Below are 16,543 nucleotides of genomic sequence, written 5' to 3'. Positions count from 1 at the left end.
GCTTTTGCATTTTATTCAAATTACACTTGTTTGACAATAAAGATGGGTTTGTCAGGTTTCTGGATAAATTCACTCTTCCAGGAAGAAGCAATGTGCCTCCTCCTGACTTAAGGTCTGGGGCATAAGCAAAGGCACAGGGCCCACTGTCCATCCCCAAGGAAGAATCAAAACCCCACCATAACCTTGGAGGGTGAGAAACACCCGGACAGGAGTTTCTGTTATGGCACAGTGGAAATGAATCCGACTAGAAACCATGAGATTGTGGGTTCGCTCCCTGGTCTCGCTCAGTGGGCTAAGGATCCGGCACTGCCGTGAGCTGTGGTGTAGGTTGCAGAAGAGGCTTGCATCTGGTGCTGCTGTGGCTGTGGTGTAGGCCAGTGGCTATAGCTCCAATTTGACTCCTAGCCTGGGGACCTCCATGTGCTGTGGGTGCAGCCCTCAAAAGACAAAAAAAAAAAAAAAAAAAAAGAAAGAAAAGAAACACTCGGACAAAGGTAGCTTGGCACCAAGCATGGTGGACATGAACAGACAGACAGCAAAGTGGTTCCTCCAAAACACGTCCACACGGGATGCCCCAGAAGAGGCATTTCTACTCCAACAAGAAGGGGCTGATACACCATAAGCATGGGTGGAAATCCCATTTGGGTCTAAAACACAGACAGGGAAAGACAGACATCTTGTGGGCTTATGTTAGCATTACATCAACATGTGGAAACTAATACAACTTAATCCACTGAAATGCGGACTTCCAGAGCTGCAAACTACTCCATAAGACATCTCTCAGTCTTAAAAGAAAAAAACATAGTTTATTTTCCTTAAGGGTGAATGCAACAGATGAACAGATATCTCTTCATAAAGCAAAATACAAGAATATTCAAAGAACAAATAGCTTCCCGGGAGTTCCCACTGTAGCTCATGGGTTGAGAATCCCACCAGGATCCATGAGGATTCGGGTTTGATCCCTGGCCCTGCTCAGTGGGTTAAGAATCCCGCATTGCTGTGGCTGTGGTATAGGCTGGCAGCTGCAGCTCTGATTCGACCTCTAGCCTGGGAACGTCCATGTGCCAAAGGTGGAGCCTGAAAAAGAAAGGAGGTAAAACGTGGGACCGAGAACAGGAAGATTACAACGTGTGGAGCTGGCCAGGGTGCAAAGGCAGGACAGCAGCTGTGGGAGTTCCCAGTTCCAGGAAAGGTTAAGAGTGTGGCGTGGGCAGGTGGGCAGTGCTGAGGGCATAACCTGGAGGGTAAGCTGGTGCCTCCCCAGCTAAGGTCTTCTGGGAAAAAGTTATTTGGGAAACCTTCAATAAAAAGGATGTTACTGTTAAGACCTATTCCTCTGGAATCGGAAACCAGAAATGGAAACTCATCAGGACCTCAGGGGGCTCTTTGCCACTTCCTGAGTCACGTGATCGATGTCCTGGGTACAGCCCTTCCCTGCTGTGCCTCTGCTCACTTCTCCTTTCACTTTTAACGCTTTTCTTTCTACTCGGTTTTTTTGCATGGCCACAGCACCTGTCCAGACAAGCACAGGCCTGTCTTAAGCGTCAAGGACAATCTAGCGGTCTGCTGGCTACTTGTTCACTTCACTGAAAGCGGCAGCCACCGCGCCTTATAAACGAGGGCAGGGCTATGATATCGGGAGAGGAACCCAGGCTTCTCTCTTTGACGAGCTGTTTTTATTTGCCATTGTCACCCTGTAGATTTAGGAAGGAGCTGGTAAGGTCCGGGCGGCTCCTTAGCACATATACTGCTGGTACTAAATGCTAAGAATCTGTACTTTCTAACCAGGCATCAGGAAACCATGGGAGGCCTCCGGACAAGGTACCAACGGCAACCGCTGCGATTATTAAACAGAGGTTCTGGTGGCGGTGGATACTGGAAAGGAGATGGGGAAAGGCTGGGTTCAAACAAGAGGAGCAGGGACTGAATGTATCCAGAAATTGCGGTCAAGTGAGGATTTCTTCTCTTTTTTTCCCTTCCAGAGATATTTTAAAAATAAGACTCGGCAGTGGCTGGCTAGTGACCGATGGCAGGGTCGCCGAGGACTCGGCCAGGCGCTGTGCTTGGCACTTGGTGCGTGGCGGTGCCCACAGGCCTTCACGGACACCGCGGGGATGGGTCTGGAAAGAGGCCGAGGGGCGCCGGGTCGGACGGCAAGTGCACCGGGCAGGCGTGGGTAGCTGCCGGGAAGAAAGACGCTCCCGGAGGAAGGACGGGTCTTTGGCGACCAAGTGCGGCCGGAGGAACCGCCGCCGGGTGTCCGTCAGCCGCGCGGAGCGTCGGGAACTGTAGTCCTCGCCTCTCCGCCTGGACCCGGCCAGACGCGCCCAGCGCGGCTCCCTGCCCTTATACCGCGGACTGGCCGGTCTGCGTGCGGGGCCCTTCTGGGCCGCGGGCGCCTTGGGTGACGTCATCCTCAGGGCACCTCCCCCTCGTTGAAGGTTTTTAGGTGTCTATGGAAAGTGTGCCCCCCAGCAAGTCGGCAGTGAACGACGAAACCCTCAACGGTGGAAGAAAGCCCCTCCAGTGCCCCCTCTCCCTTGACGCTTCCTCCCCGCATGTCTTCGCTGCCGCTTCGGCTCGACTCCGCCCCCCATTTTGCTCAGGCAGGGCCTCGGGCAGCCCCGCGCCGCGGCGAGGGGCGGGGTGAGCCAGGGCGGGGCGGGTCCTGACTAGACCGCGTCGCGCTCGGGGGCCGCGCCGGGTAGCGTTTCTTTCTGGTGCCCGGGGCGGCTCTGGCTCCGAGAGCCCTTCGCCGGCTCCACGGGGACCTCTGTGCACGGATGGACCCGCCCGGACCCGGCGGGAAGCGGCCCGGCAGGCGGCGGCCCCGGCGGCGTCAGCAGAGGCAGGACAGGGCCGGGGCCGCGGGTCCCTGAGGCGCGCGGGCCCACTGGGTCCGGCGGCGACACCATGATGCCGGGCGAGACCCACTCGGCGGCGCCCGGGACGGCGGCTGACCTCTCGCGCTGTCAGGGCTGCGCCTCCCTGCAGCAGGTGCGGCGTCTCCACCAGGCCGAGGGCGCGGAGGGTCTGGGCGGGCCGTCCAGGGCGGCGGGCTGGGGGTCAGGCCGCGCGGGCTACTCCTCTGCGCGCCGCTCCCACTCCTAGGCGGAGGCTCCCCCCCTCCCTCTTTTCTTTCCCTTCTTCTGCAGTGATTTTGGGGACGATTTCCTTTGGGTTGTTCAGGCTTGGAACCCAGAATTCGCTTATTGGAATGCAGTGGTGGGGGGCGGGGAGAGCGAGCGAGTGCTGGAAGGTACCCAGCACTCTGGGTTCCCCAAGGCTACTTTTAGGTTGATGAGTGATGGTGGAAATGCCAAGGGAAGTTACTTCCCCGAGGGCAGGGTTTTTTTTTATTGTGCTGGCTTTTCCTTAAGTATTTCTTGTTGGGAGGCCCGTTCTTATGGGGCCTGCGAGTTGACCAGGACGGTCATTCAGCCATTATGGGCTTGCAGTTGCACGATGTTTCTAACGGTGGCATGGATTGTCTCCTATGGTGACAGAAGAGGGGTTGGAAGTGTCTGGCCCAGGGTCTTGCAGGGTAATGGGAACACTCCCAAGTACTGGTTTCCAGCTCGACTCACCCAGCTCTCCGATGCCGCCAGTCTGTCTTGTTGCTGTCCATGCCCTCAACGGTAAAGTGGAGCGAGCCACCGTGGTGTTCACGGTAATTAAATTATCACCTAGTCCACCTGGTGCTCTAGGCACTAGGGACATAGTGGGGACGTTTCACTGCTGTCAAGTGTGCGACGCATGTGTGCAGATGCGACTTTAGAAGGTTTAAGTGTTGGGAGGAAACAGGAGGAGTTGGAGTGCTGGTCTTGTCTCGGCTGGGGCAGCGGGCAGGGTGCTTTTGAGGAGGTGACAGTGGGACATCTGAATGACGAGAAGGAGGTTGGAAGAGCATGAGAGGAGCGTTCTAGGCAGAGCAGCTAAAGTTGCGCTGTTACTGAGGCAAGGAGGAGCGCGGTGTCTTTGAGGAGCAGGACGAGGTCTGGTTGGCCTGTGACCATAGTGCAGAGGGGAGAGTGCTGATGAAGCCAGAAAGGAGTGCCGGCCAGCTGGGCCCTCAAGAGGAGCTTAGAGGGTGTCTTGTTGTTGTTTGAACTGCATTATCTATGAGCTGATCCCAGACGTTTTAAGGGTTGAGAGCAGGGGAGGGAGAAAGAGTCAGGTATCGTCAGTCAAGAAACGGAGGATTGGAGTTCCCGTCGTGGCTCAGTGGTTAACCAGTCTGACTAAGAACCATGAGGTTGCGGGATCCCTGCCCTTGCTCAGTGGGTTAACGATCCGGCGTTGCCGTGAGCTGTGGTGTAGGTCGCAGACGCGGCTTGGCTCCCGCATTGCTGTGGCTCTGGCATAGGCTGGTGGCTGCAGCTCAGATTCGACCCCTAGCCTGGGAACGTCCACATGCCACCAGAGCTGCCCAAGAAATGGCAGAAAGACAAAGAAAAAAAAAAAAAAAGAAAGAAAGAAAGAAACGGAGGATTTCCAGTCGTAAAGTCGTTTTCTCAGCTGAGCTGCCCCACATAGGCATTTATAATGTGCTTTTATTTTTCTCCCTCAAGACCCAGAAATGTGGGTGAAGTTCTCTTGAATTGTCAGTAAGTTATGTCTATTCTTTGGGCCAGTTTATTCGCTCGGCAAGTGTTTATTGATCACCTGTTGTGTCTTAGGCAGAGCAGTCGCAGTGGGGGGGGCGATTTGGCAAATATTCTCCATCTTTTGGAGCTTCCATTGTGAGAGGTGGGGGAGGAGAGAGATTAAACAGGTAACCCGAGGAGGTGGTAAACGTGTTGGGGTTAAGGTGAAAAGAAAAGAGGGAGAACAAGAGGGTGAGGAAGGGGCCCCTGGCTGGTGGAATCTAAGCAGGGAGTCACAGAGGCTGCACAGAGGCTGGGTTTGAGCCGGGGGTCAGAACAAGCCCCAGGGGTCTTGGGAGAAAAGCATCGCAGACAGTAGAAAGATCCGTGTGGAGGCCTGACTGATGTAGGAGCTCGGCTGGCATCCTTGGGAAGAGCGAGGAGGCCACTGTTGCTGGGCTGGAGTGCAGGTTGGTGTCCTGAGCTGCTTGGGCTGCTGTACTGAAAAATGGAAACCAGATGGCCTGTAAGCGATGTGTTTCTCCCACTTACGGTGTCTGGGACATCCAAGGTCAGGAGACCAGCAGGTTTGGTATCTGCTGAGGGCCAGATTCCTGGTCATGCTTTCTCTTTGCTGTGACCTCGAATGGCAGAAGGCGGAGGGAGCTCCTGGGTCCTTTTTATAAGAGCACTGGATCCAGCCACAGGGGCTCTGTCCTCATAACCTCATCTCTAGCAGGAGCCCAAGCTCCAAAAAGCTGTGACATTGGCGATTGTATCTCAGCACAGGGGGCACACATGGCCTACAGCAGTCAGGGAGTTTGACAGAGTCCAAAAGATGAGAGCTTGATTGTGGGGGCCTTTGAAGACCGTTGTAAGGATTTGGGGCTTTGACTCTGAGAGGAGGGAGGCTTTCGTGCAGGGGAACAAGTGGTGTAAGTGACACTGTCCAGTTGTGGGTCTGACCTTCCTTCCGTCCCCATCCGAGTTCAGAGCAGCAGCTGCGCGCCCCGGCTGCTTAGGCCAGACGTCATCCTTGGCTCCTCGCTTTTCTCCCCCAACCTGCATCCAGTCCACCAGCCGATTCTCTAGGCTCCATCTTCGTTGTCTGTTTCTCACCATCCCCACTGCTTCCATCTTTGTCGAACCGCTGTAATCTCTGGCCCTGAGGTTATTGCAGTGGCCTGCGAACCTCTCCACCCCCCTTGCCACATTCCCACTGCTGGTTCTCAGAACAGCAGTAGGGTTCAGCCTGTTTAGTCTCTAAGACCAGGGCTCTGCCGCTCTTCTGTAAGGAGCCAGATCATAGATATGTAGTTGGTGTGGTCTTTGTCGCTGATGCTCAGCTCTGCCTGTGTAGGGTAAAGACGGCCGCAGAGAGTACCGAGGGAGTGGGCGTGGTCACGGCCGTGGAACCCTCATTTGCGGAAACAGGCCAAGGGCCTTGCTTTGCAGGCCTCTTTCCTAGACCGCAACGCCCCATTGCGTCTGGGTTTTCTGTTGCCTGGAACGCCTTTGTAGGGGAAGAGGGTGGTTGTGAATTGAGCCTCTGGAGCATGTTTTCAATATTGCAGAGTGAGGCAGATGATGCAGAACCTTGGACGGTAACCACCTTGAAATTTTGTGCTTACTTCCACTCACATTGTGGAGCAGTGAAGGGTTTTGCATAGCTCCTACCCAAGTGCTTGTCGTAAGAACAGCAGGCGGTGGCGTGCAGCCTGGATGGAGGAGGTAAATGATCTCCCTGACGCATGCCAGTGATGCTGAAAGTGTGGCTGCTAATAGAGGAAAAAGAGGCTCTGAGTATGCGAAGCTGCCGAGAGGGCAGGGACCACAGGTCTGGAGAAGGCACAGAGGTTTAAAGCCGACCTGCCTGCAGGGAGGAGAGAGTGGCCCCGAGAGAGCAGAGGTGCTGGGAACGTGGGCTCCTCGGACATGTTTGAGGAGCAGAGTTGCTACCAGGGTCCCAGAATGTGCTTCTAGGGAAGCAGGGAAGGGTCGGGGGCACTGGTTCCCTCAGGCAGGGGCGGGGGTAGGAGAATGGAGGACTGTCACATAAAAGGAACTTTGTGGAGCTCCTGTCGTGCCTCAGTGGTTAACGAACCCAACTAGCATCCATGAGGGTGTAGGTTCGATCCCTGGCCTCGCTCCGTGGGTTAAGGATCTGTGTTGCCGTGAGCTGTGGTGTAGGTACAGATGCAGCTCGGATCTGGCGTGGCTGTGGCGCAGGCCGGTGGCTACAGCTCTGATTCGACCCCTAGCCTGGGAACCTCCATATGCCGCGAGTGCGGCCCTAAAAGACAAAAATAAATAAATAAACAAACAAATAAATAAAAGGAACTTTGTGAACCTTTGTGGCCATCCACGAGACCGAGTGCCATCATGAAGGGCCGGGAAGAAAGCCAGTGGGCCGTGTCGGTCGATCCGGGAGAAACGGAGACACAGTTAAACAGCCGGCAGGCAGGGAGTCGGGGTGGGAACGGGTGCCCTGTCCCTGGGAACAGGCGGTCGCATTCGCCCGTTACCAGGTCCCTGACCCCTCACCTGTAGGAAGGAAGGTTCTGCAGGGTGACGTGGTGTCACGGCAGGGTCCGTATTTCCGCTGAACTTGTGCCGGGGCGACACGGGAGGCTCTGTACTTGGAGAAGACGTCCTGGCCTGCAGCTTCAGCACGCAGTTTGCTGCGAGTGTCTTGCCTCCGGGAGCACTGTGGTCCCTGCTGTGGCTTCCTTCAGAGCCTCCGTGGGGGGCTGACTGTCTCTGTCCCCCGCGGGACGGTGCTTTGTCTGCACGGAGAGTCTTCTTCCCACCTCACTCCTCCCAGCCTCGTTCTCGGCACTAGGGGCGCGGGCACGGCCTTTGCGGAGCCGGGTTCTGGTCGGCTCCCTCATGACCTCATCTGTTTTCTCGTCCTTGTTGGTTCCAACGGCTGAGCCCTGACCTGGAGCCCAGCGTGTGCGTGCATTGCTGCACTTCGGGAGTCCTAAGCCAGTGTGGACCCTCGATCCTCGATCGGGTGATTCTTTGTTCAGTTAGGCTGAAGTTGAGGGGCGTGCAGTTCCGCTGGCAGAGGCCCTTTGTGCTGGCCGTCCCCTTTTTCACAGTTTAGTCGCTGCAGAGCAAAATCGTCGAACTCTCTGGGGAATCCTGATGAGCGTTTGAAGCGCATGGTTAAACTGGTTAGCTCATGTAACTAGAATAGATTCAAACTAAATGGTGTTTGGCTCTCCTCGGAGCAGGTTTGAACCAACTGATACAAACTTGCACTGGATTCCCATTGACGATTGCCAGTGGTGTGAACTTCATCATTTGAAACTTGAAACATACGTGTTTCTAGACGTGTCGATTTGTAAATGGCTGTAAGGAAGGCTCACAAGGCTGTAATTCACTCCTGTAGTGAACATTTCTCGAGCATCGCTGTGACTGTGGTGCTGCGGCATGTGGGCATGTGTTGGATCACAACCATGAAGCGAAGAGGCGGGGAGCTTGTGTTGTGGTTGAGGTTACAGATGAGTGAAAAGGCAACCACAGCGTACATGTAGTAAGTCACACATGCCTGCTGGGGAAAAGCGGATCTGCACGGTTCAAAGGCTTGTTGCTCAAGGGTCCGCTGTGCTCTGTGGGGGACATTCAGGGTGCCTGGGAGCACCGAAGAGGGACAGCTGGAAGCTTCCCAGAGGAAATGAGTCTAGGTCTGAAGGCCGCGCGGTGACTAAATACAAGGGGAGAATGGAGGGAGAGCGTGGTGGACGGGGGACGGCACGTGCCGAGACTCGAGGGAGAGTCAGAGGGCAGGACGAGGAGCGACTGGAGCCTGCCTTCCCAGGGACCGGGGCCACTGAGCTTGTCCTGGCGGGCGTCCCACCTTCCCGCCTTGTTCGGTGTGCACTGTTTCAGAGGGGGTCCCACGGAGTCCTGTCTCTCCACTCCGGAGACACTCAGCTCTGATGGAGAGCGCCCGAGACTAATTTTTTTTTTCCTTTTTACAGCTGCACCCGCTACATACGGAAGTTCCTGGGCCCCGGGGTCAAATCAGAGCTGCAGCTGGGCCCTACGCCACAGCCACAGCAACACCGGATCTGAGCCACATCTGCGACCTACACCGCAGCTTAGGCAACGCTGGATCCTTAACCCAACTGAGCGGGGCCAGGGATTGAACCCGCATCCGCACAGAAGCAATGTTGGGTTCCTAACCCGCTGAGCCACATGGGAACGCCGAGCCTCTAATCTGAAAACAGGAGCAGTTGAGAAAAGGTTGGCAAGCAGAGGAGGAGATGTCGCTCATGAGAGAGGGTTCAAGCGGGCCCTTGGCTGGACCGCCCCAGCAAAGCGGTTGAAGCGATTGGTCTGCTTTTCAAGGTCATTTATTTTGAAATTGTTCAGAATTTACAGGAAGGTTGCCAGAATAGAGCAGAGAACTCTGCTGCTCTTTTCACCCCGTCCACGAGTTGAGATGTTTGCGCTCATTTCCCAATGGGTATGCTGGTGCATGCACACTCACACGCGCGCGCTCGCACACTCTTTCCCCTCTGGGCTCCAGAGTGCACTTCCCCAGATCTGGGCGCTTCAGCAGAACCGCAGGTCTCTGGGTCCGGGTGAGACGCGGGGCCCGGAGGCCCGTCCCACGGGCTCCGTCAGGCCCGTCCGAGCCTTTCCCTTTCTGGTCCAAGGTCCTGTTAGGAAGCTGTGTCGTGTGTCCCTGTCATGCCTCGGCAGCCTCCTCCCTCGTCTGTCGTTGTCTCTCGTGCTCAGGAAAGCTCGAGGCCAGCCTTGTGTTCTCTGCGGAACACTGGGCCGGCTCCGGAGAGCTTCGTGGTGGTTGCACGGCCGAGGTCCCCCAGGACCGCACCCGGGTTGGGGGCTTCTCGGGGGACGGCCCCCGGGGTGCTCACTGTAGTGAAAGGAGGCGCAGGTGAGGTCTTGAGGAAACCAGGTGAGCCACGCGCCCTGTGAATCCCTCCTGCGGGGCGTCGTGACCCGTGGGCCGTGTTGTCCGCCAGAGCTGCTCCTTAGAGACTGGGGGGGAGGGGGCTGGTCACGTGGGCACCCCCTGCCTAGCAGGCACCAGAATTCCAGAGCCGAGAAGGAGCGCAGGTGCCAGCATAAACCACATCCCACAGCTGAGCCTCAAGGTGCTGCCCTTGTCAGTTCAGGGAATAGTGGGAACACTCAGGAAACCCAAGTGCCTGGATGCCAGCCAGGGGCCCACCTTGCCAGCAGGCCTTTGTAAGTACAGCAGCCTCAGGCCTGCCTGGGGAACTCTAGTCTGTACCCACCTTGGGGAGGGGCACGCTCTGGCCCCTGGTGAGCAGAGGCCAGGGATGCTGGCAGGCATCTCAGTGCAAAGGCCCATCCTGCAGCTAAGAATCTTCCAGCCCCAGATATTGGCAATTTGAGGTTGACTCTGGCATTGTCCTTATCCCGTTGTCATCTGTGTGTTTCCTTCTTTGTTTGGTATCTCCGTGTGGTACTCACCTGTTTAGTAATAACCCATTCCTCCCCTGCCGTCTCCTCCATCCCCCTCAGCCCCCAGGCCTGTGGTGGGTCCCCGCCAGGGCATCCTGCCACCCTCCGGCCCTGTGTGCTCAGCCCCTGTGTCAGTCCACTTCCCGGGCAGGGCATGGAAGGGAGGGCAAGCAGAGAGGGCGTCTTCTTTCCTCAAGTGACTTCACGAGGCTGCGGTGGGGATGAAGGTGACAGTGTGCGTGGGGTGGGGCCCTGACGGGGAGCTGGTGTGAGCGACAGCAGGTGCGCCGCTCTGGGGGGGGGGTGCTAGTGAACACGGGAATGTGGGGCGCTGGAGTTTGACTCCGAGACTAACAAGGTGGGAGTGAGGGCAGCAGAGAAGGGAGAAGTGGGAGTGGGTCTGCGCCCCCAGGAGACCTTCCAATGGAAGTTCCAGAAGGAGGGGACCAGACACAGGAGAGGAGGAGCAGCACCCTGACCCCTGCCCTTCCCTGGAGCCTGGACAGTAGTGGGGAGAGCACAGGGAGTGCACCGGCAATGGACGTGAGGCCCTGTCAGGACCCAGTCCAGTCCGCTCAGCGGTCACAGTTGTGACGCTCATCAGTCAGAGACTAACTTAGACCTGTCGCAGGTGACCTTGGATCAGATTGGAGGGAAACTTTGGGGGCATGTTTTATTAGGGTACTGCAGCAATTGCCCAAACTCAGCAGCCAGGCTGAAGGAGAAAGGCCAGGGACCGGAATGCTGTGGGAAACCAAGCAAACGTCCTCGCTTAGTTCGTGTTTTATTCTCCTGTGTGGTGCTCTGTTTCGTGATGTTAAGTTTTTGAGTCAGAGTTATACATGAGCATAGTTTGGAGAGACAGCTAGAGATGCAGGACTTGGTAAGCCCCCAGCCAACCTGTCCCCCGCCACCCCTTCTCAAGAGACGCCACCTTGGGGCAGTTTCTGTTGTGGCTCAGTGGAAATGAATCTGGCTAGTATCCATGAGGACGCAGGTTCAATCCCTGGCCTCGCTCAATGGGTTGAGGATCCGGTGCGGCAGTGAGCTGTGGTGTAGGTCACAGATGTGGTGTAGGATCTGGCGTTGCTGTGGCTGTGGTGTAGGCTGGTAGCTGTAGCTCTCATTCGACCCCTAGCCTGGGAACCTCCATATGCCAAGGGTGCAGCCCTAAAAAGACCAAAAAAAAGAAAGAAAAAAAAAATGACACCACTTTTGCACTCTGGGCTTCATATTGTTATGTGGTACATGTGTGTCACTAGGTGTTTTTCAGTTTTAGGCTTGTTGTTTGATTTCGGATTTTGGAAGGTGAGGCTTGAGCGTTCTGCCCTGCCCCCCAGCAGACCTGAGTATCCCCCTCCTCCAAAAAAAAAAAGAAGAAAAGAAAAAACCTTCTCTCAGTGTAGTTATGATTTCCATTAAGTCACGATTCAGAGTTGACATTATCATGACTCTGTTATTGAGCCAAACTCTGGCATAAATTATGATGATTTTTCCTTTCCTGTATGCTCTCTTGTCCCTGATTAATGATCATATCTTTAGTTCAGTGTGTTCATGTTGAAATTGTTAATGAGTATTTACTCTATGTCAGAGACAAGTTAAGTAATTTATATGGCTCATTCTATTTAATCCTGATAGTAAACTGGTCATGTAACCCCCCCCCCAAAGAAAATTTTGAGTCTCCTTATCTGTCAGAGTGGCAGTAGCACTGAAGCAGGGATAGATAAAATCACTTTGCCCAAGGCACCCTCCCAGAAAGTCGTGGAACAGGAATTTGAATCCTGTGTCCAACTCTAGAGCCTGAGGTCTCTGGAATGTCTCTGACACGGTACTGAGTGTTAGGGAATGGTCTCTGGCAGCAAGGCTGGCTGGGAAGAGGAGATTGACTAGCACAGAACTCAAGAAAGCAAAGGAAGAAAAGAGGTTATTTTAAAAATAATCCTCTTGGCAATATTGTAAATCAGCTATACTTTGATAAAATAAATTTAGAAATAAGCTTCATGAAAACAAAACAAAAATAATTCATGTAAATGCAAAGCAAAACTATATTCATTTGCAGTTCTCTGCTGCTTAGGGAGAAATAGCTTTTTTTTTTTTTTTTCCTTGCCTTTTAGGACCGCCACCCATGGCATATGGAGGTTCCTAGGCTAGGGATCTAATCAGAGCTGTAGCTACTGGCCTACACCACAGGCAGCAGTGCCAGATCCGAGCCAACTCCGTGACCTACACCACAGCTCACGGCAGTGCCAGATCCTTAACCCACTGAGCGAGGCCAGGGATGGAACCGCTTCCTTATGGTTCCTAGTCAGATTGTTTCCATTGCACCACAATGGGAACTCCTGGAAATAGCATCTTAATGCTTTCGTTCTGCCAGATATTCTGTCCCTCTGTCCTTAAAGGAAAGCTCCCTCCTGAGCCTTCAGTCCAGCTCTAGTGCAGCCTGCAACCACCTTCCTGCTTCTCTCGACCTCTGAGTTGTGCCCCACCGAGTCCCTCGCCGTTTACTCCGTGGGCTGGGTGGAGCGTGTGCACCTCCTTCAGCACCTCCCTGAGCAAGTGAGTTTGCGGGGGTGTCTGTTCTAACCATCACGACTGCTTGTTGGCTTGAACAGAATTTTACCTTGGAATTTGTTTTCCCCCTCAAATCGTGAAAGCCTGCTTTCTAGGTGTAGATTTCTAGGTCTCTAGGTTCTTGCTGAAGTCTGAAGCCATTCTGATTCCAGGGTCTTTGTCTGACTTGTTTAGATTTTTTTCTCTCATGATTCCAATAGGATCTTTGCCTTTTCTCTGATCTGAAATTTTGTGCTGATGTTTCCTGGTTTGGATCCTCTGTATATCCATGTGCTGGGCCCTTTCAATTCGGAAACTTCTGGCCTTAGTTCTGGGCTTTTCTTCTTGAATATCAGTATTTTTGAAAATTATCTCCCCATCTTTTCCATTCTTCTCTCGGGAACTCTTGTTGGGCATATGAGACTTTTTGCACTGGGACCCTGATTGTTTTTATTTTTATTTATTCTCTCCCATGTCTGTTTTGCTTTATTTTGGAGGACCTATTTTTTCAACTTGATCATCAGATATTTTAACTTTTATTTTGCTTTTCTGTTTTTAATTTATAGTTTAGTTACTTAAGTATAATACACCTATTATAAAATCCATCCTTTTAATATATACAGTTCAGTGGTTTTTAGTATATTCACCATTATGCAACCTGATCACCACTGTATAAATACATATAAAACATGTTTATCCTGCTCTTGTACCTACTGCTAAGAAGCCCCAGAAGCATTAGAAGTCACTCCCCTTCCCCAGCATCCACGACCCTGGCATTCACTAATCTACTTTTTGTCTCTCTGGACTTGCTTCTTATGGACAGTTCATGTGGACGGGATCATACAGGGTGTAGCCTTTGTAACTGGCTTCTTTCATTTCATGTGTTTTCAAGGTTCATTCAGATTGTAGCATGTGCCATTCATTTCTGTTCATTGCAATTTGATCACTTTGTACGGCTGTTGGACATCTTATTTATCCAGTCATCAATTGGCCTTTAGTTTATTTCTACTTTTTGGCTAGTGTGAATAAATACTGCTATAAATAAAAGTGCACAAATTTGACATGGGCATATGTTTTCAGTTCTCTTGGGTATATACCTCGGAGTGGAATTTCTGCATTGTATAGTTAACTGGTTAACATTTTGAGGCATGTCAAATTGGTTGCCACAGCAGCTCATTTCATATTCTACCAGTAATGTAATGAGGGTTCCAATTTCCTGGCATCTTCACCAACACTTGTTATTGTCTGTTGTTTTGATTTTAGCCATCCTGGTGGGTGTTTTTAATTTTTAAAAGCTTTTTAAAGAAATTCTAAGAACGCTGAATATTCCTTTTAAAAATAGCTGCTTGTTCGTATTTCATGAATATAGCATCATTTGTCTCAGGTCGTATTCGTATTCTTAAAGTTTTCTTCTCAGGTTTTGTTTACTCCAGGTTGCTTTGGCTTATTTTGTTTTGGTCTCTGTTTCATGTTACAGGTTTCTCTCTGAGGTTTAAAAACCTTTGGTTGTCTGTTCATATTAAGAGTGGTGGCTATTAATACAGAGACTGGAGGTGCAGGAGAGGTGGGGCTTTTGGATCCTGAGCTTCATTGCAGTAGGTCTGGGTGCCTCACTTGCTGATTGAAGAATATCTCGTCAGCACCTTTGGGTCTTGCCTGCAGGATGGTTAGATTTCCTCCGAGAAACTGCTTCCAGTCTCCTGCCTGCAGGCCCCCAAGATTGGCCACCCCTGTCTGGGAGCTTAATGGGGAGCAGCAGAGGCCCAGTGTCAGGACAGTGTGCTCAGTATGACTGGTCCCTCTGTTTTTGGTGCCTTCCACCTGCTCCAAGTGTTCACAGCATCCCAGGCAGAGGTTTCTTCAAAACCAAACCTCCTTCTGCTGGAAGGGGCTGGTGTAGTTTCCTGGAGGCAGAGCAGCGCTGGGGGTCTGAGGATTAGGTGCCTGCCATCCAGCTTGCCACCAGTTCTCTTTTTAGTGACACCCCCCCCCACCTTCCACCCCCACCCCAGCTCCCCTGGGTCTGCTAAAACAGTATCCTGAAACCTGCTTTCTATGTCCATTTGTCTTTTATCCTGTTCTCATACATATGAGTTGGCCTTTGGGGAAAAGAAATCCCTTGACTTTAGTTGTAGCTGATTTTAGGGAGGGAGTAAAAGCAAATGCATTCTTTACCCTCTGGCTAGAAATATGTATGTAGATTTTGTACATAATGCATGATTTTTTAAAAATGTGGAAAGCCAAATACATTAAAGCTGTTGAACAATATACATTCATTGCCCTTTTGACTGAAGGTGTTCAGAGTCTCTACTATACACAATATATTCTAGAATAAAGATAGAAATATGGGGGGAAAGGCGTAAAAGTACTAGAGTAACATATGGGCGATTCCTTATGTTTTAGCATTGAAGTGGGGTTGGAACCTTATAGCTATATTGGGAAGCCAACAAAAAGGACAGAGTCAACTATTTGAATATTTAAAATCTCTGTATTTCTATGTAGCTCTATTTTCACGATCACTTTACAACACACACATGTAATATTTGGACCAGATGTTACAGTCCCTCATGTATTTGAGCTCGTAAGAAAAGTGCACCTCACCAAAGAACACGTGATACTAAGGGGCTCTTACTAAAAGAATTATGAATGACCACAAGAAATAAGGAGGACTTCTCAGTCTCATTCATAAGGAACTATAAAAGAAAAGCGTGACTCGAAGATGATCAGAGCTCTCAGTTGTCACCAATGCAGGTAGCCTATTTGGACCTGAACCTAAGGAAAAGTGGCAGTGTCTTCCAGAGGGTTAGGCAGGAAAGGCACCGCTGTTGGTAAAGACTGAGAAGGACCTCGCTGACCTGCAGCGGAGAATTGCTGAACGGAGTCCATCAGACAGACTTTACATGCACAGCAGCAGTGCTGAAGGGAGATAGATACAGAAAACAAGTAAGAGGGATTTGTAATAGGTGTTGGGATTATAAGGTCACTTTTTTTTTTTTTTTTTTTTTTGTCTTTTGTTGTTGTTGCTATTTCTTGGGCCGCTCCCGCGGCATATGGAGGTTCCCAGGCTAGGGGTTGAATCGGAGCTGTAGCCACCGGCCTACGCCAGAGTCAACGCAATGCAGGATCCGAGCCGCATCTGCAACCTACACCACAGCTCACGGCAATGCCGGATCGTTAACCCATTGAGCAAGGGCAGGGATCGAACCCGCAACCTCATGGTTCCTAGTCGGATTCGTTAACCACTGCGCCACGACGGGAACTCCAAGGTCACGTATTTTTTACCTTATATTTCAGTGTGTAGATTTTTTTCATTTTAATGAATATGTTATGTGTATAACTGCAAAGAAACTGCATGTATTGATTGCCCTGAAGGGAAATATTTGTATCATTCTCCAAATCAGATTATCCAGAAAAAGACATTTTGGGGATAGTTAGTGAAAAATATGTTATTTTCGAAGTTTTTATCAGTGTCAAAAGGAGATGTTAAAAGGAAAAAGTCACTTAAAAGAAAAAAATTATTCATTTTTAAATCTTAGAAATGTGTGGGGGTGTTTTTTTTTTTTTTTCTTTTTTTGTCTTTTTGCTTTTTCTAGGGCCACACCTGCGGCATATGGAGGTTCCCAGGCTAGGGGTCGAATTGGAGCTGTAGCCACCGGCCTACACCACAGCCATATCCACAGCCACACGGGATCCTTAAGCCACTGAGCAAGTCCAGGGATTGAACCCGCAACCTCATGGTTCCTAGTGGGATTCGTTAACCACTCAGCCACGATGGGAACTCCCTTAGAAACATTTTGAACAGTGTAACTAACATTTTTTTTTCTGTCAACTTGGCAGCAGTAATTTGGTACCAGATTTGTAATTGGCCTCGTGAAGCGTATTATATACATCCTTGTGAAATGGATTTTTCTACTCATCTTGGCCCCACTTTAGTATTCCTG

General features: G+C 51.7%; 1 protein-coding gene across 1 annotated transcript in view; it reads left to right on the top strand.

The window, feature by feature from the left end:
• The first annotated feature begins 2,706 nt into the window (after positions 1–2,706).
• Positions 2,707–16,543, top strand: part of ICE1 (interactor of little elongation complex ELL subunit 1) — a 58,751-nt gene continuing 44,914 nt past the window's right edge. The window contains exon 1 of the mRNA XM_021077125.2: positions 2,707–2,997. Within this exon, the coding sequence (XP_020932784.2) occupies positions 2,914–2,997 (84 nt within the window). The 5' untranslated portion in view covers positions 2,707–2,913. The remainder of the gene's footprint in view (positions 2,998–16,543) is intronic.

The sequence above is a fragment of the Sus scrofa genome, chromosome 16 (genome assembly GCF_054392235.1).
Source record: "Sus scrofa isolate SSC_HxYL_T2T_F1_AM1 chromosome 16, Sscrofa_HxYL_maternal_Yorkshire_Landrace_v2.0, whole genome shotgun sequence".
NCBI classification, from domain to species: Eukaryota; Metazoa; Chordata; class Mammalia; order Artiodactyla; family Suidae; genus Sus; species Sus scrofa.
Note: the sequence above shows the minus strand (reverse complement) of the source record. Positions and strands in the feature narration are given on the sequence as shown.